This window comes from Magnolia sinica, chromosome 17 (assembly GCF_029962835.1).
Source record: "Magnolia sinica isolate HGM2019 chromosome 17, MsV1, whole genome shotgun sequence".
NCBI classification, from domain to species: Eukaryota; Viridiplantae; Streptophyta; class Magnoliopsida; order Magnoliales; family Magnoliaceae; genus Magnolia; species Magnolia sinica.
This window is the reverse complement of record NC_080589.1, coordinates 13,074,804-13,098,309: the sequence shown is the minus strand read 5'-3', so window position 1 is coordinate 13,098,309 and position 23,506 is coordinate 13,074,804. Positions and strand designations below refer to the sequence as shown.

Genomic DNA, 23,506 nt, shown 5'->3' with positions numbered 1-23,506 from the left:
CACGAATTCTCTTATTTATAGCTCCTCAGAGACGCTTGAATTTTCATAACACTGAGAGAGCGAGAGAAGGACGGATATACACCGTTTCATCTGTGTATCTACCACCTCCTCAAGAGAAATGGCACTCAAGTTACACGGTGAATCCATTTCCACGTGCACCTCACGTCCTATGTTTTGTCTACATGAGAAAGGCGTCGATTTCGAGCTGGTTCCGGTCAATCTCATGGTCGGAGAGCACAAGCAGCCTCCCTACCTCGCCACCAAAAACGTACAACGCGTCGTACCTTTTCTTCGTCCTTCGCTTTACCAATTTCTTTTTTATTCTCATTTTTGTTTGGTTTTTTTACAGCCGTTCGGTCAGATCCCCGCATTCGAGGACGGCGATCTTACTCTCTTTGGTTAGTTTCTCTCATCGTATGCGTCATCGTGGCGTACGTGTAAAAGATCTGGGCCGTTTATGATGTGGGAACTACCGTGAACATGATCTGGTTGGTTGGATCATGTATGCGAGAACACATACATGCGGCCCACCTTCACTGTTGGCTAGGACATGTTCACGTTGCGTCACACCTGATATATAGTCCTGGATCTAACACACGTGTGCACTTACTCGCACGTGAGTTTTAAAAAAGTAGCCGCCCTTATAGAGTACTGGATCCGATCCACGTGTGCACTTACTCCCCCGTGAGTTTTAAAAAAGTAGCCGCCCTTATAGAGTACTGGATCCGATCCACGTGTGCACTTACTCGCCCGTGAGTTTTAAAAAAGTAGCCGCCCTTGTATGATCAAATCTCACCGTTGGCTCACCCTACGTGGGGCACCGTGGGGCCCACCTGGATGTATGTGTTCTATATCCATGCCCTCCATCCATTTTACGAGATCATTTCAGGCATGTGCCTTTTTTGTTTTTTGGATTTGATTCATTTTTGAGCTTGTGTCCTAAAATGAATTAGCAAAATGGATGGACGGACTGGATATATAATACGTGCATCGAGGTGGGCCCCACAGTAAGAGCCGCACTGTCTTGGGTGAGGCCGGGGCTTTGGTGGATTCCTAGGTCCACCGAGGTGGGTGGGACTCCTGACTGTTGGGCTCACATTGATGTACGTGACTTAGATCCACACCGTCCAATCATTTTTACAGATCAATTAAGGACATGATCACAAAAGTGAAGCTGACCCAAATCTTAGGTGGACTACACCACTGGAAACAGTCGTGAGTGATTGAATCCCCTCCATTAAAAACTTCATGGATTCTACTGGAATGCTTATTTACCATCCAACCTGTTGATGAGGTCACAAAGACCTAGATGAAGAGACCACACATATATCATCTTGATCTAAAGCTTTTGTGGCTCACATGAAGTTTTTAAGAGTCAACTACCACTGTTTCCCGTACGATGGTCCATCTGAGATCTGGATCTGCTTGATTTTTTTGAATCATGCCTTCAATTGAGCTTTCAATACGGATGGATGGCATGGATTTAGTCACATACATCACGGTGGGCCACAACATAAACTGAGTCATAACATGGGCCGTCCATCGACTTTGATTTTCTATCCCACTCGTTGAGTGGATGGACTGGATTTTAACACTAGTTAATCATTGCTGTGGGGCCCACCATTTTACCCGTATGTGGAACGTTGTTTGGCATCTACACGGTGGGGTCGGGGAAAAAGATGTTTCTAGAAAAAGCAGACGACGACTTTGGGGAAATAAGAATATGACCTTTCGTTCGTTCCCACGTGATGATATTTTTTCTTTGGTGGGGTCTGTAGCCGCCGCCGTCTGGCATCTTGTTGCAATGATCCGAACCGTTTATACAATGGGCCACACTTTCGATGGGTGATATAAAAAAAACTGAAAGAAAATATTCAATCTGGAAGGTCCTAAACATGGTATACAGAACAACGGTTGGAGAAGATGGTTCATCTTAAAAGAAAAGTTAAACGATCCGGATGTCTAAATTATCTAGTCTGGGAGAATTTAATGGATATCCCCATTCCAGTGTCAGGACCATCAGATAAACGGTTTGGATTATAGCAATATGATTCCAGATCCATCGGTCATATCCCCTTTCGAGATTGAAATACTTCCCATGCATTGCAGCAGACCTCTAGAAATATACCCTTCTTCTAGAAGACACGGTGGACGAACCTATCCAAAAGGGGTAGCGGATTGCGTGTGAACCTGGGCACAAAGATACACCTGTGCCTAGGGATGTGTGGGGCCTACAGAGATGCGTGTGGCAAATCCAATCAGGTAATCTGTTTTACAAGACTATTTTATAGGACAGGATTCTAAAATCAGGTAATCCAAAAATCATGTGCACCACACCAAAGGAAATAGTGGGAACAGAAATCTCACCGTTGAAACTTTTATAGAGTTGATCTTGATGTTTATATGTCATCCAAACCGTTTATAGAGTGGCAGAAGTTTTATATTAGGATGATATTTGTTACTATAGTTTATCTGAGTGGTACTAATTCTGTGAACGGTTTAGACGGTATACAAATATCATGGTCAGCTCTAGAAAGGTTTCAATGGTGGGCGTCTTTGTTTCCACTGTTTTGTTGGTGTGGCCCACTTGAGTCTTGGATCTGCCTGATTTTTATAATTCTGTTATACTGTGGTCTTTCAAAACAGATGGATGGAGTGGATTTGTGACATCTCCGTTGACCCCACACAGTTCAGCCTATTTTTTTAATCACATCCTAACATGAGTTGATGCAACCGATGAACGGAGTGGATGTCACATAAAGACATCATGGTGGATTAACGGAGCGGGTGTCACATAGACATCATAGCGGGCCACAAAGCTTTGCGTACTGAAAAGATTAAAGAGGAAATACAAGAACAGTCCACATTCAACCACAGGATGCTTTGTATGGATAAGATATTCTAATCCAGTTCTTGTCGGCATGGTCGGCAGTATAGTTCAGTGATATCGACCGTTCACCTGCCCGGGCCCAGTGCAGGTGGTCCATGCTACCAAAGGTCTCACGGATTGGGAGCATCCATGCATACCATCTAATGCCTTTTCTCAGTTGAATATTCTTATATTTACAGCCTACAAATCGAAGGGCTACGATTGTTCTATCTAAAATAATTTTGAGAGCGGATTCAAGTCGGATCCGGGTCCGGTTGTGACCGTGGGGCCCACTTTGATGTATTTGTTGTATATCCATACCGTCCATGTGTTTTTCCGGATCATTTTAGGCCATGGCCCAAAATTAAAGCGGATCCAAATCTTAGGTATACCACACGACGGGAAACATTTTGGTGATTGAACACCTGTCATTAAAAACTTCCCAAGGCTCACCGTAATGTTATTTTCCATCCAACCTATTGATAAGTTCTAACAGACATGGATGAAGGGAAAACACAAATATCAACTTGATCCAAATGTTGTGTGGCCCACAAAATATTTTTAATGGTCAATAACCACTGTTTCCTACGGTGTGGTTCACCTGAGATTTGGGTCTTCTTCATCTTTGGATCCACATCTTAAAGTGAACTGAAAAAACGAATGGAAGGTGTGGATATACAAAACATTCATCAAGGTAGGCCCCACAGTCCTACCTAACTGAATCCGCTCTCAAGAATTTTTGGGTAACATCATTCCGTCCTGATGCACATCATTAGATACTTTCTCTACTTTACAAACTACCGTTATTATCATCCTTTAATTCATCCATTTGATCTTGATTGGACGGTCAGAATCACGCGCAATCAGTAGGTACATAGCGACCAAGTACAAAGCGCAGGGTACAGATCTTCTGAGACAAGACAACCTCAAGGAATTTGGATTAGTTGAGGTGTGGTTGGAAGTGGAATCCCAGGCATTCAATCCTCCAATCTCAGCCATTGTTTATCAGATCTCCATCAGTCCAATGCTTGGCGGGACCACCAATGATCAGGTGGTGGAGGCGAATGTAGAGAAGCTAGCCAAGGTTCTTGATATCTATGAAGAGAGGCTGTCCAAAAGCAAGTACTTAGCTGGGGATTTCTTCAGTTTAGCTGATCTGCACCACATCCCATACACGCATTACTTCATGAAGACTCCTAAAGCTTCTCTCATTACCTCACGCCCGCATGTGAAGGCCTGGTGGGACAGCATTTCATCGCGGCCCGCCATCAAGAAAGTCACGGCGGGTATGAACTTTGCATGAACGGATTAGATTTTGAAGGGTGGTTTTCGGATTGAAATTATAGTTACATTTTCATCTATTGGATTAGATATTAATATCTGTTTTCTTAGAGTTATTATCTACTGAAGGGTGGTTTTGGGATTGAAATAAAAGGATGAGGATATCATCCTTATAGTTACATTTTCATCTATTGGATTAGATATTAATATCTGTTTTCTTAGTGTTTTTATCTACTGTAATACAACATTTTCGTTGATTATATTGCTCACAAGTGTTGATGGTGTGGATGGCGTGATAGTTGAATCTTTCTATTGATTTGATGGGCCACACCTTTTGTTTTATGGCCTGATGATCTTAACCGTCGAATGGAGCCCATGAATTTTCAGTCATTGAATTGGTAAGGTGGTGTTGTTAGCGAAGCTTATGCCACAAAAAAAGTAGTAAATGTTTTAAGTTCTCAAAACACCTCTGCCTTCATTTGAAAAGACTTTCCATTTCATTTGCATATCCAAACTAAGGCTACAAATGGGTTGGGCTAGCCTTTTGAGCTTTGGGCTGGGCTTGGGTGTCAGGCCCAAGTTCTAGGTTCCAGCTTAGAATTCAAGCCCGCTTTCTAATCAGAGTGCTTATGGCCTGTGTAAAATAGGTTGTCATTCCAACCCGAATTCAGCCTGGCCCAGCCCATTAGGGTTCAAGGGCAATTTTGTAATATAAGGATTTTCAATATCCGGTTTGTCGTCCACGAACCCACATATCTCTCTCTGACTTGGGCCCAGCACAAACATTTAGAATTGGACTGAGGCAAGGTTTGGCCTTATATTAAACAATGCGACATGAGCCAAGCTGTGTAATGAGCCCGGGCTTGGACAGAGCTTAGCCCAGTCCTTACCCAGCCCATCGACACCCCTAAGCTAAAGGTTTTTGCTCTCATGGAAACTAATTATAAGAGTAAAAATGTCCAAAAGTTACTCAAATTATATATAATTTAAATAAATGCAAGTAGTCAATTACATGGTGTAATTATACCTTCCCATCACATGTTGTCACATGTTCTAATATGGAACATGGTGAAAGATTTGAGCCTTCCATTACTTTTGAAATAGGTATTTTGTGATGTAACTTAAAATAGGCCATTCTACTACTTTGGTGGCTAACATTTGAAATAAAATTTCAGTCTCCTTTTTTAAGACTACTTTTTCTGGTCTCCTTTTAGTGTAGACACAGTAAGAAACAAAAGGTGTTATGATTGTCCAAAAAAAGAGGGGAAGGCTGACAAAGGCCTGCATGAACAATTTCATCAACGGTGGGAAGAAAGTTGGACCATGAACATGTCCTTGATCAGAAGAACTAGAAGAAGAGGTCTCGAAAGCAGATAGTACGTTAAGCAAAATAGAATCCTGAAAAACCCTCAACAATAAATGAGACTAAAGGAGCAGGTATCTCTTTTGACGAGGTAGACTTCATCTCAGAGGTCACAATGAGGGATGAAGATGGGAGAAAAAGTTGGGTGAGAACAAAAGAGCTTAAAGAGATTTTGGGGACCAAACGAAGAAAATGATCGATGAAATAAGGAACGTATCACATGAAAAGAAAAGCGTTTGATGATCCTTTTAGCAAAATAACCATTTGATTTCTCATGCCTACAATTAAGGTTTTCAATCATGACATGTAATTTTTGAGATATTGGCTGCAAAGCGGTTGCACACGATAACCGAGGGCAAACCTAGTGTTTAAATATCCCGCTCAGTTATTTTCTTAGCTTAGTTTCAATACTATCCAGTACACCGCTAGTACGCTTATAAGTTAGTTTAAATATCTATAACCCGTCAGATTTTTAGATCATTGAGTTATTACTTGATACATCGCTGATCACAATCTGTTAACCTCACACCGCGATCGTTTAGTATTTTCCACGACTATCTAGTTCCATAGCACTATTAGGACCATAACCGTTTTCACTAGTACAAAACGTCATAGGTAATGCCTCCTGCTATTTCATTTCTTTTTGGCCTATTGTACTTGCCTAATACTCTAATTAATAAAATTGGTAATTCAGCCTTTATTTTTTATTTTGTATATCTTTTATTATTTTATTAAGAAACATGATTTAAGCCATCGCGGTAGAAAGAAAAGTCCCATCTCCAATGCAAAATGATCTCATTCAAAATGACTAGACTGTTAAGCTTTTAGGCCTAGCTCACCTCGGGTTGGATTTAGACTGGACTGGGCTCAGGCTTAATATTCAAGACTGCTTTTCATCGAGCCAGGTATGGATGTATAAAACAGCCTGTCAGCCCAGCCTGTCTCATTAGGGTTCAAAGACATTTACAATCACTCCCTTTTTCCTCCTGCAACCCACCCTTCCCACATCTCTCTCTCCAACTGGACCAACCTAAATGTTTTGACACATAAAAGTTCCATGAACCCCACCATGATGTATGTATTATATTATATCCACACCATTTGTTTATTTTCCCAGATCATTTTAGTGTACGAGTCCAAAAATGAGTTAGATCCAAAACTCAAGTGCATCACACCACAAAAAGTAGTGAGGATTGAACGCCTACCATTAAAAACTTCTTCCGGGGGCATGAAAGCTTTTGATCCTTTGTGTCTTCCTTCCATCCAGACCCGTGTGACCTTATGAATAGGTTGGATGGCAAAATAAACATCATGGGGCCGAAGAAAGTTTCAACTCATTGTCTCCACTTCTTTATGTGGTGTGGTGATCCACTTGGCCTATGGATCCCCCGCTTCTCCATTTTCTGTTTGTTCAGTCACCTCACTAACTCCTTGAAGGAGCCTTCTTGAACTCGTTCAATTTGCGAACGGTTAACAAAATACCGATGGAGGGCCACATTAAAATAATCTAGCAAAATAGATGTAGGTGAGGATATAATACATACATCATGGTGGGGTCCATGGAACTTTGCCATGTCAATACAGTACTAACCAATGACACAATCTGCATTCCTCGGCCATGCAACAAGTTTCTCTCTTGGGCCCAGCACAAACATTTAAGACCGGACTGGGGCTGGACTATTTTGGCTCATCATAGACTTGTGCCGGGTTTAAGCCTGGATTAAACAATGCGGGCCAGGTTTGGACAGAGGTTGGCTTAGCCCTAAGTTGGCCTGTTGGCACCCAAAATCCAAAGGTTTTGCACTCCCATGTAAACTAATTGTGGTGGTAAAAGTGTCCAAAAGCTGCTCACATTATATAAAGTTTAGATAAATGAATGTAGTCAATTACATGGTGTGATTATAGATGTGTTATGTGTTGGCCTTGCTCATCATACGTTGTTACATGTTCTAATATGGAACATGTGTGAAAGATCTGAGCCTTCCATTAGGAATTTTGTGTTGTAACTTAAAATAGGCGATTCCACTTCCTTGGCGGGTAACATTTGAAATATATTTTCAGTACAAATTATTTCATGTGTTGTAGATCAGTTGATATATGAAATAGCTTGATTTTAATGGCAGATGATATAACCTTTTCAGCCTATTTCATGGGAAGTTCAAATCTGACACGTGTCTCATATTGGCACATGTGTATGTGTCTGTGTGAAGATGGGTACGGCCCTTACCACAACTCGATCTGGTACAATACAAAGGGCTAGATTCCCATGTTAGTTTTCACCAAATAAAAAAAAATGGTCTGGGCTCACCTTTCTTACACATTTAAGTTGTGGGTTCTATCGTGGACAGAGCAATGTCTAACATCACACTAATCGGATAACGGTGTACTTAAAATATACTGTTATAGGTTTTCAGCCCAATTAAGGCGGATTCCAACTCATGTCTTAGCGGTGGACTGAGGGTATTTCAACACTAAGAACATGAGTTTGAGTGCCCATGTCGTGTTTGTGAAAAAAGAAGAAAAAGAGTCTGATTAAGGCTAAGGCCAAGGATCAGGGACTAGGGCTAGGCTATGGCCAACGTGGGGCCAGCCCTGCATCAGTAAATTGCCATCCATGATAAGACAAATTTGAGATCTTCGATGGCCAACAACGCAGCAACATTATATCATAATGTTGCTTATCTCAGTTGCCAAAGAATCTTACTCATAGTTGTTAAGATCTATTGAGCTTAATCATCAAAAATGTATTGTTCATCTAGTCAACACTGTCGCGAGTTGTGCTCCGTGCTGAGGTTGTTGGGGTGACATGGTTGGCATCTGGGGGTATAACCCTTGGCCTAGAAAGCAATTTCATAATTTCACATAAAATTTTTATGTAAACCCTAATTCATTTGATTTCGATATTTTTGTGTGTGGTCGAGAAGGGATCTCTTCTCCCAACAACTAATATTAGAGCTTTTGGTTTTGAGTGGTAGAAATGTTAGAGAAGGAAAAGTGGGGATTAAAAAGTTCAATGGTTTGAAGTTTGGCTTTTGGAAGATGTAGATAGAAGATTATCTCTATCAGAATGATCTCTTGGAGGAAAAATCAAAGAAACTAGAAATGATGTTCAATAATGATTGGGAGGTGCGTGATAGAAATGCTCTGGGAATGATTCGACTTTCTCTGGCGAAATTTATTATTTTCAACATCTTAAGGAGACGGGCAAATAGGATCTGATGGCTGCCCTAATAAGGATGTATGAAGAACCCTCTACTTTCAATAAGGTTCATCTGATGAAGAGGTTATTCAATATGAAGATGTCTGATAACAGTAACATGGATTAAAAAAAAAAAGTTATTAAACTCTCCATAGACGTGAGAAGCCCATCTTAGTAATGCGAGGGAGAAAGTGAGATTCAAGACATTGTGAGAGAGCGAGTTCGAGGGAGAAAGCCGAGTACATCGACTACTTGCTTCACTGTTTGTTAGGTCCATGACCAAACACTATGTCCAAGGAGAAAGAAATCGACAAAGAGAGAAGAAAGAAAAAGAAGAGAAAACAAAAAAGGAAGAAGAAGAAACTCAGTAGAGTTGACTCACCGAGTTAACCCACTGAGCTTCGACTTTGAGGGTGTTCTAGGGCTAAGTCAGGAACTTGTATACGTCTTTTATCATGTAAATGCCCATATAATTCTTTTGACTTAGATAGATATTTAATTGTAGTGTTGAAATTCACGACTCATTGAGTCGACTCACTATGTTGACTCAACCAGTAAATTTTTTAATTAGTTAGATTTTAGTACTAGATCCTTGAGAACCCTGGAGCAGGTTATGATAGATTATCATATATGTTTACATGTATAGAACCCTACCAGTTGATATTAAAACACCCACCAAGTCACTCGAATTGCCTCATGTATAATTATGTCTAACTGTGTATATGGAAATGAACCGGATCGTGCACTCGTATTTCCAGTGATGTATTAAGAACCTTGCATACATTTGCATACATTTACACATATGTGACCTTCTCAACTTAAGAATCCTATGTTTACACCATATGCGGACTTTATATATTAATGATTTATTTCTTATTATTGGTATGTGTAATGATTTGATATTATTTAACATTGAAATTTATCTTTTCTTGACGTGGTGGATAAATAGGTTTAATTTGTGCCTGTGACATGATTGATGTTGTCGTTACATTGATTTAGATCGTATTTAGCATGTGTTATTGTTTCACTTGATGTTATGAAAGTGTTGGGTTTGATTTTGTTAGCGTGCGTTATTGTCTATTCAGTTGGTGCTTGTAGATGCCTTAATTTCAGTTATCACATATGGATTTAAATCGGGTCCTTGGATGGACCGCTATGTAGAATAGATGTGAGTGTAGTTTATTTTTGTGTCGCACTTGTAGAGATGTTATTCATTGAGTATTTTGATTATTATTAAATGATGCATTTAAGTTTGGGTGTTGTGCTCGAAAATGATCGATATATGTTATGGATGCTTTGCCCTAAAAGGATTAGGAATAATTACATTATATTATTTTATTATTATAAATTTCCAACATTATTATATGAACGTGAATGCCAATTTATTTATTATAATTGCCATTTTCATTTTATGAGGATTTATTTGGGGTTAATATAAAATTTTCAATTTGAGAATGATGTGACCCTACGTGTCGTCGTGCTCACACCCCCTTAGACTATTTTGCAAGTGCAGAATTTAAGTATTTTGAGCAAGCTAGACTGTATTGATGAAATTCTATTTTTGTTATTTTAGGATTAGTTTAAATTGAAATTTTATTTTATTTATTAGGTTGGTCTATTTTTGAACACTGATATAATAAAGATTTATTTAATGTGAATGATGGATTAGTGAGTATTTCATTAATGAATTATTCAATATATATATATATATATATATATATATATATATATATATATATATATATATATATATATATATATATTAATTAGCTTTGATTGTCTATGGAAATAAATGGAAATCAAGAGAATTGAATTATAATTTGATTAAATACACCTCATGGGTCTGGGATTCGGGTCTCGAATAATCTTATTTAGGTACCCAAATTTTGGAGTGTGACAAAGTGCTAAGCTAGTTAGCATTCCCTTAGCAAGCCACTTCAGAATCTTAAAACAACATGTTGCAGCAATGTCGGAAGAGCGTGACTATATGGCTAAGTTTTCCATATACCTTGTCCTAAGATATTGCTTATGCATTAAGAGTTGTCAGCAAGTTTATGAACAACTCAAGTAAGGAGCATTAGGAAGTTGTCAAATAAATTCTTAAATAATTGAGAGGTACTACTGATGTAGCATTGTGCTATGGAGGTCAGAAATAAGTTTCTAGGGTTATGATTTAAATCTAGCAGAGAACATTAATAGTAAAAAGAGCACTATAGGGTATATGTTCACTTTGGACAGTACAATAGTTAGTTGGGTCTCACAATTATAGAAGATTGTTACCATCTCGACGACATAAGCAGAGCGTGTTGCTACAATAAAGGCTTGCAAGGAAATTGTATGGTTATATAGTCTCATATAAGAGTTGGGTAAGTCAGTTAGCATACCTCTAGCAGGTCACTTCAAGTTGTCAGAAGGGGTGTATCAAAGTGCAGAAAAGAAAATTTCATAAATGTCTCAGGTGCCTTATGTGAGTGTAGTAGAGAGTCTTATATATGCAATGGGTTCTATGAGGCCACATATCTTACAAGGAATCATTGTCGTTAGCAGATATATGGTGAATTTAAGAAAAGAACATTGAAATGTTGTTAAGTGGATTCTCAGATATCTTAGGGGCATAATTGATACTAAAATCATGTTTGGGAGACACGGAGCTTCATATGGAATTGTAGGCTACGTGGATTCGGACTATGCAGGTGATCTGGACAATAGGAGGTCCACTACAAGATACATTTTCACATTAACAGGAAGACTAGTATGTTGGATATCTACACTACAATTTACGATAACATTGATTATAATAGAGGCAGAATACATGATTGCAACGAAGGCGTCAAATGATACATTGTAATTGAAAGGTCTAATAGTAAAACTCAACTTGAAGCAAGAGCTATTGTCACTAGGAAGTGCGTGCACCCTTAGAATTGAATCCTACCATGGATTGTGAAGTCGTATGTGAGATCAAGTTTTCTACAAAGTACTTATGGTCAAGATTAATTACAACATAGGTTTTAGATTACTCGTTTTTAGGGTTTTGATGTAGAACTTGTAGTCTTATCCTGAAGGTTAGTCCTATACTTAGATTCTAGGTTTTAAATCCTAAATTATTATTATTATTACCATTGTTGTGCGATGGATCAGATGCTATTCTAGATCAAAATCTCACACTCTACCTAGGTTTAGGTTATTGTCCTCTAGTTTAGGTTGCTTAGGTCTAGGGTTTTACCCTAGACTTTAAGTTTAGGCTAAATCTTTTAGGTTGAACCCCGGTGGTGTGTAATTGATTATAATGTTAATTTAGTACTTATAAAATATTTATTAACATCAATGTTATCATTAACGCTAGCTATCACAGCAACGATAATCATCATGGTGATATCAAATTGTACAATCTGCTATCAATGATAATATTCAAGCATAAAAGATAAAATGCTAATATTTAATAATCATAAAATCTTTTGTTCATTTATAATAACTAATATAAGCATGGAAAATTTTCTAATAGTTAATCATGCTATATAATTACAAATATCATAGTAATACTAATGATAATAAATAAATGCCAATACCTACTATTAATGGTGATAAAATACTAATAGTTAACAATGAAAATTTTATTTTATATGTAACGCTAATATCAATATTGTAACGCCCTGAAAATCGGGGATCGCGCATACGCTCAACTCCCGAGTTCCCGAGAGTCACTTTTAATCGATTTCCATTAATATGCATTTAATCCATTTTAGTTGCGTAGCCTGAAATTTCCTGGAACATGAAACATAATCACACAAGTCTACTGAAGTGAACGAGATCAAACACACATCATATACATGTCCAAAAGAATAAAAGGGGCGCACATGACGCTACCCAACAAAATTGCAAAAGAATAGTAACTCCAAAAGAATAGAACTGAGCCCCCTTCTCAGTGATCCAATCCCACCTCTCAAGCTGGCGGAGAATAGTAAGTCCAAAAGAATAGTTCGATCCAAGTTCGATTCGAGCTGGATTCGATTCGAGTCGAGTCGAGCTGGGGCCTACTCGAACTTAGCTCGAACTCATTTTCGAACTCAAAAAATTAGCTCGACTCGGCTCAAACTCAGCTTTGAGCCAAGTCGAATCGAGCTTTTTCGAGTCGAGTTGAGCAAGCTAGCTCGGTTCGTTTACACCCCTACCAGCTATCTAGATACGTGTCGTGCGAATACGAACGCAGATGCTCCTTGAGCTCCTAGTTGTACGAACAGTTCAAATGAGATCAAAGTTACATGGGCCCCACGATGATGTATTTATTATATCCATATCGTTCATCCATTTTTCGAGATCATTTTAGAGCATTAGGAAAAAAAATTGAATCATATCCAAAGATCAAATGGACCACACTAAAAATAGCAGCGAGGATAATGATTTTCATATTGATCCGAACCTTCTGTGACCCCCAAAAGGGTTTCAATGGTAAACATTCAATCCCTCACTTTTTTTTTTTTGTTTTTTTTTTTGCAGTGTGGTCCACTTGATCTTTAGATCTATCTTATTTTTTCGTCTCAAGCCTTAAGATGAGCTCACCAAATGAATGGACGGTTTGGATATAACACATACCTCATGATGGGACCCATAGAACTTGCTGACGTCAATACACCAGCTATATAACTGTTATGTGGTACACCAGCCAATCTGCTTCCAAGTCGTTCATTTGGGTACTTATTCAAAGAAGGACGTGGATCAGGTACTACCCCCGCCTGTTCGAGCTTGGGATAGGCAGAGGCTCCGAGGGCAACTAACGATTCACTGTGATTTATAAATATCATCCACACTGTCTATCCTTTTTTTTCATATCATGCTAGAGTAATTAATAAAAAATAAGGCATATCTAAGACTCAAGTCGGCCACACCATAGGAAGCAACGGTGCTAAGGATGCCAACCGTTGAAACCTTCTTATAGCCCATTGTGTCGTTTATTTTCCATCAAACCCATTAATATGGTCATATACACCTGGATGAAGTGAAAAAACAATTATCATCTTGATCTAAAGCTTCTCTTGTCCCTAAGAAATTTTTAACAGTAGAAATTTAATCACCACCGTGTGGTCCCTTTTTTACTGGTATTTTCTCAAACACCTTCTTAATAACATTAAAAAAAAAACCAAAAAAAAAAACAAAGAGAAAAAAGGTATTTGTTTCATGTACATACCTTCCTTGCCACCAGCCAACCAAACCTTCCTTGTCACCAGCAACATTTCATTGAGTCATTTTATCAAATAGTTGTGAGCAACATCAATGTCAAAGTAACTGAGTCACCGAACTAGTTCGATCCAAGTTCGATTCGAGCTGGATTCAAGTTGGATTCGATCCGAGTCGAGTCGAGCTGGGGCCTACTCGAACTTGGCTCGAACTCATTTTCAAACTAAAAAAATCAGCTCAACTCGGCTCGAACTCAACTTCAAGCCGAGTCGAATCGAGCTTTTTCGAGTCGAGTCGAGCGAGCTAGCTCGGTTCGTTTACACCCCTACCAGCTATATAGATACGTGTAGCGCGAAGACGAGTGCAGACGCTGCTTGAGCTCTGAGTTGTACGAACAGTTCAAATGAGATCAAAGTTACATGGGCCCCACGATGATGTATTTATTATATCCATACCGTTCATCCATTTTTCGAGATCATTTTAGAGCATTAGAAAAAAAAATGAATCATATCCAAGATCAAATGGACCACACCAAAAATAACAGCGAGGATAATGATTTTCACCGTTGAAAAATTCGTAAGGCCCACCATAACGTTTATTTTCCATGAAATCTGTTAATAAGGTTAAAAATACATGGATGAAGAGGAAAAACAAATTTCATATTGATCCGAACCTTCTGTGACCCTCAAAAGGGTTTCAATGGTAAACGTTCAATCCCCCACTTTTTTTTTTTTTTTTTTGTAGTGTGGTCCACTTGATCTTTAGATCTGTCTTATTTTTTCTTCTCAAGCCTTAAGACGAGCTCGCCAAATGGATGGAAGGTTTGGATATAACACATACCTCATGATGGGACCCATAGAACTTGCTATTGTCAATACACCAGCTATATAGCTGTTGTGTGGTACACCAGCCAATCCACTTCCAAGCCGTTCATTCGGGTACCTTATTCGAAGAAGGGTGCGGATGAGGATCTACCCCTGCCTTTTCGAGCTCGGGACAGGCGGAGGCTCTGAGAGTAACTGACGGTCCACTGTGATTTATAAATATCATCCACACCGTCCATTCTTTTTTTTTCATATCATGCTAGAGTAATTGATAAAAAAATAAGGCATATCTAAGACTCAAGTCGACCACACCATAGGAAGCAACGGTGCTAAGGATGCCAACTGTTGAAACCTTCTCATGGCCCATTGTGTCGTTTATTTTCCATCCAACCCATTAATATGGTCATATACACCTGGATGAAGTGAAAAAACAATTATCATCTTGATCTAAAGCTTCTCTAGTCCCTAAGAAATTTTCAACGGTAGAAATTTAATCACCACCGTGTGGTCCATTTGAGATTTTGATCTTATCTATTTTTTCGGATAATAATCTAAAATAATATAAAAAGAATAGATGGACAGTGTGGATAAACTTAATATATCACAGTGACCCCTTAGTTCCGCTCGGAGCCTCGGCCCGTCCCGAGCTCCGAACAGGCGGGGTAGTACCTAATCCGCGCGCCTCGAAGAAGACTTTTTAAGCATGACTCATGCTCTAGAATAAGGGGAGATAGTGCGGCACTTATCATGCCCCCACCTTAACATATCTATCCTATATCCATGCCGTTTATTTATTTATTTTTTTAAAAAAATCATTTTAATGCATTATACCAAACCAAAACTGCAGCAGATCCAATTATCAGGTGGACCATACCATAGTAAACAATGGTGTTGACCATTAATGGGCCAAAAAAGTTTTGGATCAAGCGGATATTTGTTTTTCTCCCTTCATCCAGGCGTATGTGACCTTATCAACGGATTGGATGGAAGATAAACACTACCGAAACATTAAGGTGTGTCCTAAGAAGCTTTTAATGGTAGGGCATTTAACCACCGCTATTTTCTAAAGTATGATTTGCCTAAGATTCGGGTCTTTTTCATTTTTTGGATTATGCTCTAAAATGATATGTAAAAACTGATAGACGGTATGGATATAAAATCGATACATCAAGGCCGGCCCACAGTAAGGGCCCCACCATCTCCTGATCCACTTAGGGTAAAACGGATAGATGGAGTGGAAATTCCACAAACATCACTCGGTCCTAAGTTAAAAAGAAGGGACTTTTGTGATGGTTTGCTACCACCTAAAAAATGGCGGTGTCTTTTATGCCATGCCGCGTAACAAAGTCATCAGCAATTTAGACCGTTCAAATTGCAACTGTAGCCAGTTAGACTTCCAAGATATCTGATTTGTCAAGCATGATGTGTGGGAAAACACAGACCAAGATGAAGGGAAAACACAAATATCAGCTTGATCCAAAACTTTCGTGTCCCTGGGGAAGTTTTCAACGGTAGACATTCAATCCTCACTGCTTTATATGGTGTGGTCCACTTGAGTTTTAGATCTGGCTCATTTTTGGGTCCATCCCATAAAATGATATCCCAAAGTGGATGGACGGTGTGGATATAACACATACATAATGATAGGGTCCACATAACTTGGTGACGTCAACACACCACTTAGGTCGGTGGTGTGTGCCACACCACGCAATCGTCTTCCATTCTAGACCATGACGGCCCACAAAAGAAGAACAGTGAGAAAGCAAGAAAAAAGTGAACGGACGGAAATTGTCCACTGATGCACGAATTCTCTTATTTATAGCTCCTCAGAGACGCTTGAATTTTCATAACACTGAGAGAGCGAGAGAAGGACGGATATACACCGTTTCATCTGTGTATCTACCACCTCCTCAAGAGAAATGGCACTCAAGTTACACGGTGAATCCATTTCCACGTGCACCTCACGTGCTATGTTTTGTCTACATGAGAAAGGCGTCGATTTCGAGCTGGTTCCGGTCAATCTCATGGTCGGAGAGCACAAGCAGCCTCCCTACCTCGCCACCAAAAACGTACAACGCGTCGTACCTTTTCTTCGTCCTTCGCTTTCCCAAATTTCTTTTTTATTCTCATTTTTGTTTGGTTTTTCTACAGCCGTTCGGTCAGATCCCCGCATTCGAGGACGGCGATCTTACTCTCTTTGGTTAGTTTCTCTCATCGTATGCATCATCGTGGCGTACGTGTAAAAGATCTGGGCCGTTTATGACGTGGGAACTACCGTGAACATGATCTGGTTGGTTGGATCATGTATACGAGAACACATACATGTGGCCCACCTTGACTGTTGGCTAGGACATGTTCACGTTGCGTCACACCTGATATATAGTCCTGGATCTAACACACGTGTGCACTTACTCGCCCGTGAGTTTTAAAAAAGTAGCCGCCCTTATAGTACTGGATCCGATCCACGTGTGCACTTACTCGCCCGTGAGTTTTAAAAAAGTAGCCGCCCTTATAGAGTACTGGATCCGATCCACGTGTGCACTTACTCGCCCGTGAGTTTTAAAAAGTAGCCGCCCTTATATGATCAAATCTCACCGTTGGCTCACCCTACGTGGGGCACCGTGGGGCCCACCTTGATGTGTGTGTTCTATATCCATGCCCTCCATCCATTTTACGAGATCATTTCAGGCATGTGCCTTTTTTGTTTTTTGGATTTGATTCATTTTTGAGCTTGTGTCCTAAAATGAATTAGCAAAATGGATGGACGGACTGGATATATAATACGTGCATCGAGGTGGGCCCCACAGTAAGAGCCGCACTGTCTTGGGTGAGGCTGGGGCTTTGGTGGATTCCTAGGTCCACCGAGGTGGGTGGGACTCCTGACTGTTGGGCTCACATTGATGTACGTGACTTAGATCCACATCGTCCAATCATTTTTACAGATCTATTTAGGGCATGATCACAAAAATGAAGCTGACCCAAATCTTAGGTGAACTACACCACAGGAAACAGTCGTGAGTGATTGAATCCCCTCCATTAAAAACTTCATGGATTCTACTGGAATGCTTATTTACCATCCAACCTGTTGATGAGGTCAGAAAGACCTAGATGAATAGACCACACATATATCATCTTAATCTAAAGCTTTTGTGGCTCACATGAAGTTTTTAAGAGTCAACTACCACTGTTTCCTGTACGACGGTCCATCTGAGATTTGGATCTGGTTGATTTTTTTGAATCATGCCTTCAATTGAGCTTTCAATACGGATGGATGGCATGGATTTAGTCACATACATCACGGTGGGCCACAACACAAACTGAGTCATAACATGGCCCGTCCATCGACTTTGATTTTCTATCCCACTCGTTGAGTGGATGGGCTGGATTTTAACACCAGTTAATCATTACTGTGGGGCCCACCATTTTACCCGTATGTGGAACGTTGTTTGGCATCTACACGGTGTGGTCGAGGAAAAAGATGTTTCTAGAAAAGCAGACGACGACTTTGGGGAAATAAGAATATGACCATTCGTTCGTTCCCACGTGATGATATTTTTTCTTTGGTGGGGTCTGTAGCCGCCGTCTGGCATCTTGTTGCAATGATCCAAACCGTTTATACAATGGGCCACACTGTCGATGGGTGATATAATAAAAAATTCAAAGAAAATATTCAATCTGGAAGGTCCTAAACATGGTATACAGAACAACGGTTGGAGAAGATGGTTCATCTTAAAAGAAAAGTTAAACGATCCGGATGTCTAAATTATCTAGTCCGAGAGAATTTAATGGATATCCCCAATCCAGTGTCAGGACCATCAGATAAACGGTTTGGATTATAGCAATATGATTCCAGATCCATCATTCATATTCCCTTTCGAGATTGAAATACTTCCCATGCATTGCAGCAGACCACTAGAAATATACCCTTCTTCTAGAAGACACGGTGGACGAACCTATCCAAAAGGCGTAGCGGATTGCGTGTGAACGTGGGCACAAAGATACACCTGTGCCTAGGGATGTGTGGGGCCTACAGAGATGCGTGTGGCAAATCCAATCAGGTAATCTGTTTTACAAGACTATTTTATAGGACAGGATTCTAAAATCAGGTAATCCAAAAATCATGTGCACCACACCAAAGGAAATAGTGGGAACAGAAATCTCACCGTTGAAACTTTTATAGAGTTGATCATGATGTTTATATGTCATCCAAACCGTTTATAGAGTGGCAGAAGTTTTAGATTAGGATGATATTTGTTACTATAGTTTATCTGAGTGGTACTAATTCTGTGAACGGTTTAGACGGTATACAAATATCATGGTCAGCTCTAGAAAGGTTTCGATGGTGGGCGTCTTTGTTTCCACTGTTTTGTTGGTGTGGCCCACTTGAGTCTTGGATCTGCCTGATTTTTAGAATTGTGTTATACTGTGGTCTTTCAAAACAGATGGATGGAGTGGATTTGTGACATCTCCGTCGACCCCACACAGTTCGGCCCACTTGAGCTGTGAATCGGCATAATTTTTTTAATCACATCCTAACATGAGTTGATGCAACCGATGAACGGAGTGGATGTCACATAGAGACACCATGGTGGATTAACGGAGCGGATGTCACATAGACATCATAGCGGGCCCACAAAGCTTTGCGTACTGAAAAGATTAAAGAGGAAATACAGCAACAGTCCACATTCAACCACAGGATGCTTTGTATGGATAAGATATTCTAATCCAGTTCTTGTCGGCATGGTCGGGAGTATAGTTCAGTGATATCGACCGTTCACCTGCCCGGGCCCAGTGCAGGTGGTCCATGCTACCAAAAGTCTCACAGATTGGGAGCATCCATGCAGACCATCTAATGCCTTTTCTTAGTTGAATATTCTTATATTTTCAGCCTACAAATCGAAGGGTTACGATTGTTCTATCTAAAAGAATTTTGAGAGCGGATTCAAGTCGGGTCCAGGTCCGGTTATGACCGTGGGGCCCACCTTGATGTATTTGTTGTATATCCATACTGTCCATCTGTTTTTCCGAATCATTTTAGGGTATGGACCCAAAATTAAAGGAGATCCAAGTCTCAGGTATACCACACGACAGGAAACATTGGTGATTGAACACCTATCATTAAAAACTTCCCAGGGCTCACCGTAATGTTATGTTCCATCCAACCTATTGATAAGTTCAAACAGACATGGATGAAGAGAAAACACAAATATCAACTTGATCCAAATGTTGTCTGGCCCACAAGATATTTTTAATGGTCAATAACCACTGTTTCCAGCGGTGTGGTTCACCTGAGATTTGGGTCTTCTTCATCCTTGGATCCACTTCCTGAAATGAACTGAAAAAACGAATGAAAGGTGTGGATATACAAAACATTCATCAAGGTAGGCCCCACAGTCCTACCTAACTGAATCCGCTCTCAAGAATTTTTGGGTAACATCATTCCGTCCTGATGCACATCATTAGATGCTTTCTCTACTTTACAAACTACCGTTATTATCATCCTTTAATTCATCCATTTGATCTTGATTGGACGGTCAGAATCACGCGCAATCAGTAGGTACATAGCGACCAAGTACAAAGCGCAGGGTACAGATCTTCTGAGACAAGACAACCTCAAGGAATTTGGATTAGTTGAGGTGTGGTTGGAAGTGGAATCCCAGGCATTCAATCCTCCAATCTCAGCCATTGTTTATCAGATCTCCATCAGTCCAATGCTTGGCGGGACCACCAATGACCAGGTGGTGGAGGCGAATGTAGAGAAGCTAGCCAAGGTTCTTGATATCTATGAAGAGAGGCTGTCTAAAAGCAAGTACTTAGCTGGGGATTTCTTCAGTTTAGCTGATCTGCATCACATCCCATACATGCATTACTTCATGAGGACTCCTAAAGCTTCTCTCGTTACCTCACGCCCGCATGTGAAGGCCTGGTGGGACAGCATTTCATCGCGGCCCGCCATCAAGAAAGTCACGGCGGGTATGAACTTTGCATGAACGGATTAGATTTTGAAGGGTGGTTTTCGGATTGAAATTATAGTTACATTTTCATCTATTGGATTAGATATTAATATCTGTTTTCTTAGAGTTATTATCTACTGAAGGGTGGTTTTGGGATTGGAATAAAAGGATGAGGATATCATCCTTATAGTTACATTTTCATCTATTGGATTAGATATTAATATCTGTTTTCTTAGAGTTATTATCTACTGTAATACAGCATTTTCGTTGATTATATTGCTCACAAGTGTTGATGGTGTGGATGGCGTGATAGTTGAATCTTTCTATTGATTTGATGGGCCACACCTTTTGTTTTATGGCCTGATGATCTTAACCGTCGAATGGAGCCCATGAATTTTCAGTCATTGAATTGGTAAGGTGGTGTGGTTAGCGAAGCTTATGCCACAAAAAAAGTAGTGAATGTGTTAAGTTCTTTCAAAACACCTCTGCCTTCATTTGAAAAGACTTTCAATTTCATTTGCATATCCAAACTAAGGCTATAAATGGGTTGGGCTAGCCTTTTGGGCTTTTGGGCTAGGCCACTTATGCTAGACGTGGGCTTGGGTGTCAGGCCCAAGTTCTAGGTTCAAGCTTAAAATTCAAGCCCGCTTTCTAATCAGAGTGGTTATGGCCTGTGTAAAATAGATTGTCATTCCAACCCGAATTCAGCCTGGCCCAGCCCATTAGGGTTCAATGGCAATTTTGTAATACAAAGATTTTCAATATCTGGTTTGTCGTCCACGAACCCACATATCTCTCTCTCTGACTTGGCCCAGCACAAACATTTAGAATCGGACTGAGGGAAGGTTTGGACTTATATTAAACAATGCGACATGAGCCAAGCTATGTAATGAGCCCAGGCTTGGACAGAGCTTAGCCCAGTCCTTACCCAGCCCATCGACACCCCTAAGCTAAAGATTTTTGCTCTCATGGAAACTAATTATAAGAGTAAAAATGTCCAAAAGTTACTGAAATTATATATAATTTATATATAATTTAAATAAATGCAAGTAGTCAATTAGATGGTGTAATTATACCTTCCCATCACATGTTGTCACATGTTCTAATATGGAACATGGTGAAAGATTTGAGCCTTCCATTACTTTCGAAATAGGTATTTTGTGATGTGACTTAAAATAGGTCATTCTACTCCTTTGGTGGCTAACATTTGAAATAAAATTTCACTCTCCTTTTTTAAGACTACTTTTTTTTGGTCTCCTTTTAGTGTAGACACAGTAAGAAACAAAAGGTATTATGATTGTCCAAAAAAAGAGGGGAAGGCTGACAAAGGCCTGCATGAACAATTTCATCAACAGTTGGAAGGGGTTATTAATAAACGTAAATATCTAAAATTGTGGGGCTCATTAGCCCGTGATGAAGTAGAAGTCGTTGGTCGAATAGCTCTAGAAACATATAGCCAAAGCCAAAAGAGCAGGATCCATTTGAAGATCGAAGCGCGTGAGCTGGATGCAGTCGTAAATCCTGAGATTTCCAAGAGAGGGTTCTACCTGATTAAACCAATTAATCGAGTTAGTGCGGGGATGCGACTGGAGCTTATATTTTAGGGCACTCAATTTCCAAGGTGACCAAACAAGGGAACCAACCTAGAGCAAAAGCGTTTTCGTCTTGGTAAGAAAGAAAGAATAGAGAAAGAGAAGAGACTGTTAGAGAATGAAGGGACGATAGTTGGACCATGAACATGTCCTTGATCAGAAGAACTAGAAGAAGAGGTCTCCAAAGCAGATAGCACGTCAAGCAAAATAGAATCCTGAAAAACCCTCAACAATAAATGAGACTAAAGGAGCAGGTATCTCTTTTGACGAAGAAGACTTCATCTCAGAGGTCACAATGAGGGATGAAGAAGGGAGAAAAAGTTGGGTGAGAACAAAATGAGAACAAAAGAGCTTAAAGAGATTTTGGGGACCAAACGAAGAAAATGATCGATGAAATAAGGAACGTATCAGATGAAAAGAAAAGCGTTTGATGATCATTTTAGCAAAATAACCATTTGATTTCTCATGCCTACAATTAAGGTTTTCAATCATGACATGTAATTTTTGAGATATCGGCTGCAAAGCGGTTGCACACGATAACCGAGGGCAAACCTAGTGTTTAAATATGCCCCCCCATTTATTTTCTTAGCTTTTAATTTCTTAGCTTAGTTTCAATACTATCCAGCACACCGCTATAATATGCTTATAAGTTAGTTTAAATAACCGAGGGCAAACCTAGTGTTTAAATATGCCCCCCATTTATTTTCTTAGCTTTTAATTTCTTAGCTTAGTTTCAATACTATCCAGCACACCGCTATAATATGCTTATAAGTTAGTTTAAATATCTATAACCTGGTCATCAGATTTTCAGATTATTGAGTTCTTACTTGGTACGTCACTGATCACAATCTGTTAACCACACACCGCGATTGTTTAGTATTTTCCATGACCATCTAGTTCCATAGCATTATTAGGACCACAACCGTTTTCACTAGTACCAAACGTCATAGGTAATGCCTCCTGCTATTTCGTTTCTTTTTGGCCGATTGTATTGTAATACCCTGGAATTTGGGGGCAGTGCATACACTCGGCTCCCGAGTTCCCGGGGTCACTTATAACCGATTTTTATTAGTTTGCATTTAATTGGGTTAAATTGCGCAGCCTGGAATTTTTTGAACATGAAGCACAACCACACAAGTCTACTGAAATGATAGAGATCAAGCATACATATACAGGTCCAAAATATACATGGGTCGCACGAGGCGTTGCCCAACAAAATCACAAAAGAATGTTATGTCAAAAAAGAATAAGG

General features: G+C 39.8%; 3 protein-coding genes and 1 long non-coding RNA gene across 4 annotated transcripts in view; 3 read left to right on the top strand and 1 right to left on the bottom strand.

Annotated features, from left to right (window-relative positions):
* Positions 1-36: 36 nt before the first annotated feature.
* LOC131231844 (glutathione S-transferase F13-like) lies at positions 37-4,410 on the top strand. The gene is made up of 4 exons (XM_058228149.1): positions 37-268; positions 350-398; positions 3,721-4,199; positions 4,289-4,410. Exons 1-3 carry the CDS (start codon positions 119-121, stop codon positions 4,170-4,172), a joined length of 651 nt encoding a protein of 216 aa, XP_058084132.1. The 5' UTR covers positions 37-118; the 3' UTR covers positions 4,173-4,199; positions 4,289-4,410.
* LOC131231847 (uncharacterized) lies at positions 312-17,153 on the bottom strand. Its single transcript, XR_009164537.1, has 2 exons — positions 17,031-17,153; positions 312-536 (listed from the first exon to the last, which is right to left on the bottom strand). It is a non-coding gene; the product is annotated as an uncharacterized LOC131231847 (long non-coding RNA).
* On the top strand, positions 16,540-20,964 carry LOC131231843 (glutathione S-transferase F13-like). The gene is made up of 4 exons (XM_058228148.1): positions 16,540-16,777; positions 16,860-16,908; positions 20,247-20,736; positions 20,826-20,964. The coding sequence occupies exons 1-3, from the start codon at positions 16,628-16,630 to the stop codon at positions 20,696-20,698; spliced, it is 651 nt and encodes a 216-aa protein (XP_058084131.1). The 5' UTR covers positions 16,540-16,627; the 3' UTR covers positions 20,699-20,736; positions 20,826-20,964.
* Positions 20,965-22,357: 1,393 nt separating this feature from the next.
* LOC131231846 (glutathione S-transferase F13-like) overlaps positions 22,358-23,506 on the top strand; it is a 59,867-nt gene continuing 58,718 nt past the window's right edge. The window contains exon 1 of the mRNA XM_058228151.1: positions 22,358-22,364. The gene's annotated coding sequence lies outside the window, so the exon portion shown is untranslated. The remainder of the gene's footprint in view (positions 22,365-23,506) is intronic.

Excerpts from the sequence above, each read along its gene's own strand:
- LOC131231844 (XM_058228149.1), top strand. The coding sequence starts at position 119 with ATGGCACTCAAGTTACACGGTGAATCCATTTCCACGTGCACCTCACGT. Across the intron at positions 269-349 it reads CCTACCTCGCCACCAAAAAC|CCGTTCGGTCAGATCCCCGC; the intron begins GTACAACGCGTC and ends GTTTTTTTACAG. Across the intron at positions 399-3,720 it reads CGGCGATCTTACTCTCTTTG|AATCACGCGCAATCAGTAGG; the intron begins GTTAGTTTCTCT and ends TTGGACGGTCAG.
- LOC131231843 (XM_058228148.1), top strand. The coding sequence starts at position 16,628 with ATGGCACTCAAGTTACACGGTGAATCCATTTCCACGTGCACCTCACGT. Across the intron at positions 16,778-16,859 it reads CCTACCTCGCCACCAAAAAC|CCGTTCGGTCAGATCCCCGC; the intron begins GTACAACGCGTC and ends GTTTTTCTACAG. Across the intron at positions 16,909-20,246 it reads CGGCGATCTTACTCTCTTTG|AATCACGCGCAATCAGTAGG; the intron begins GTTAGTTTCTCT and ends TTGGACGGTCAG.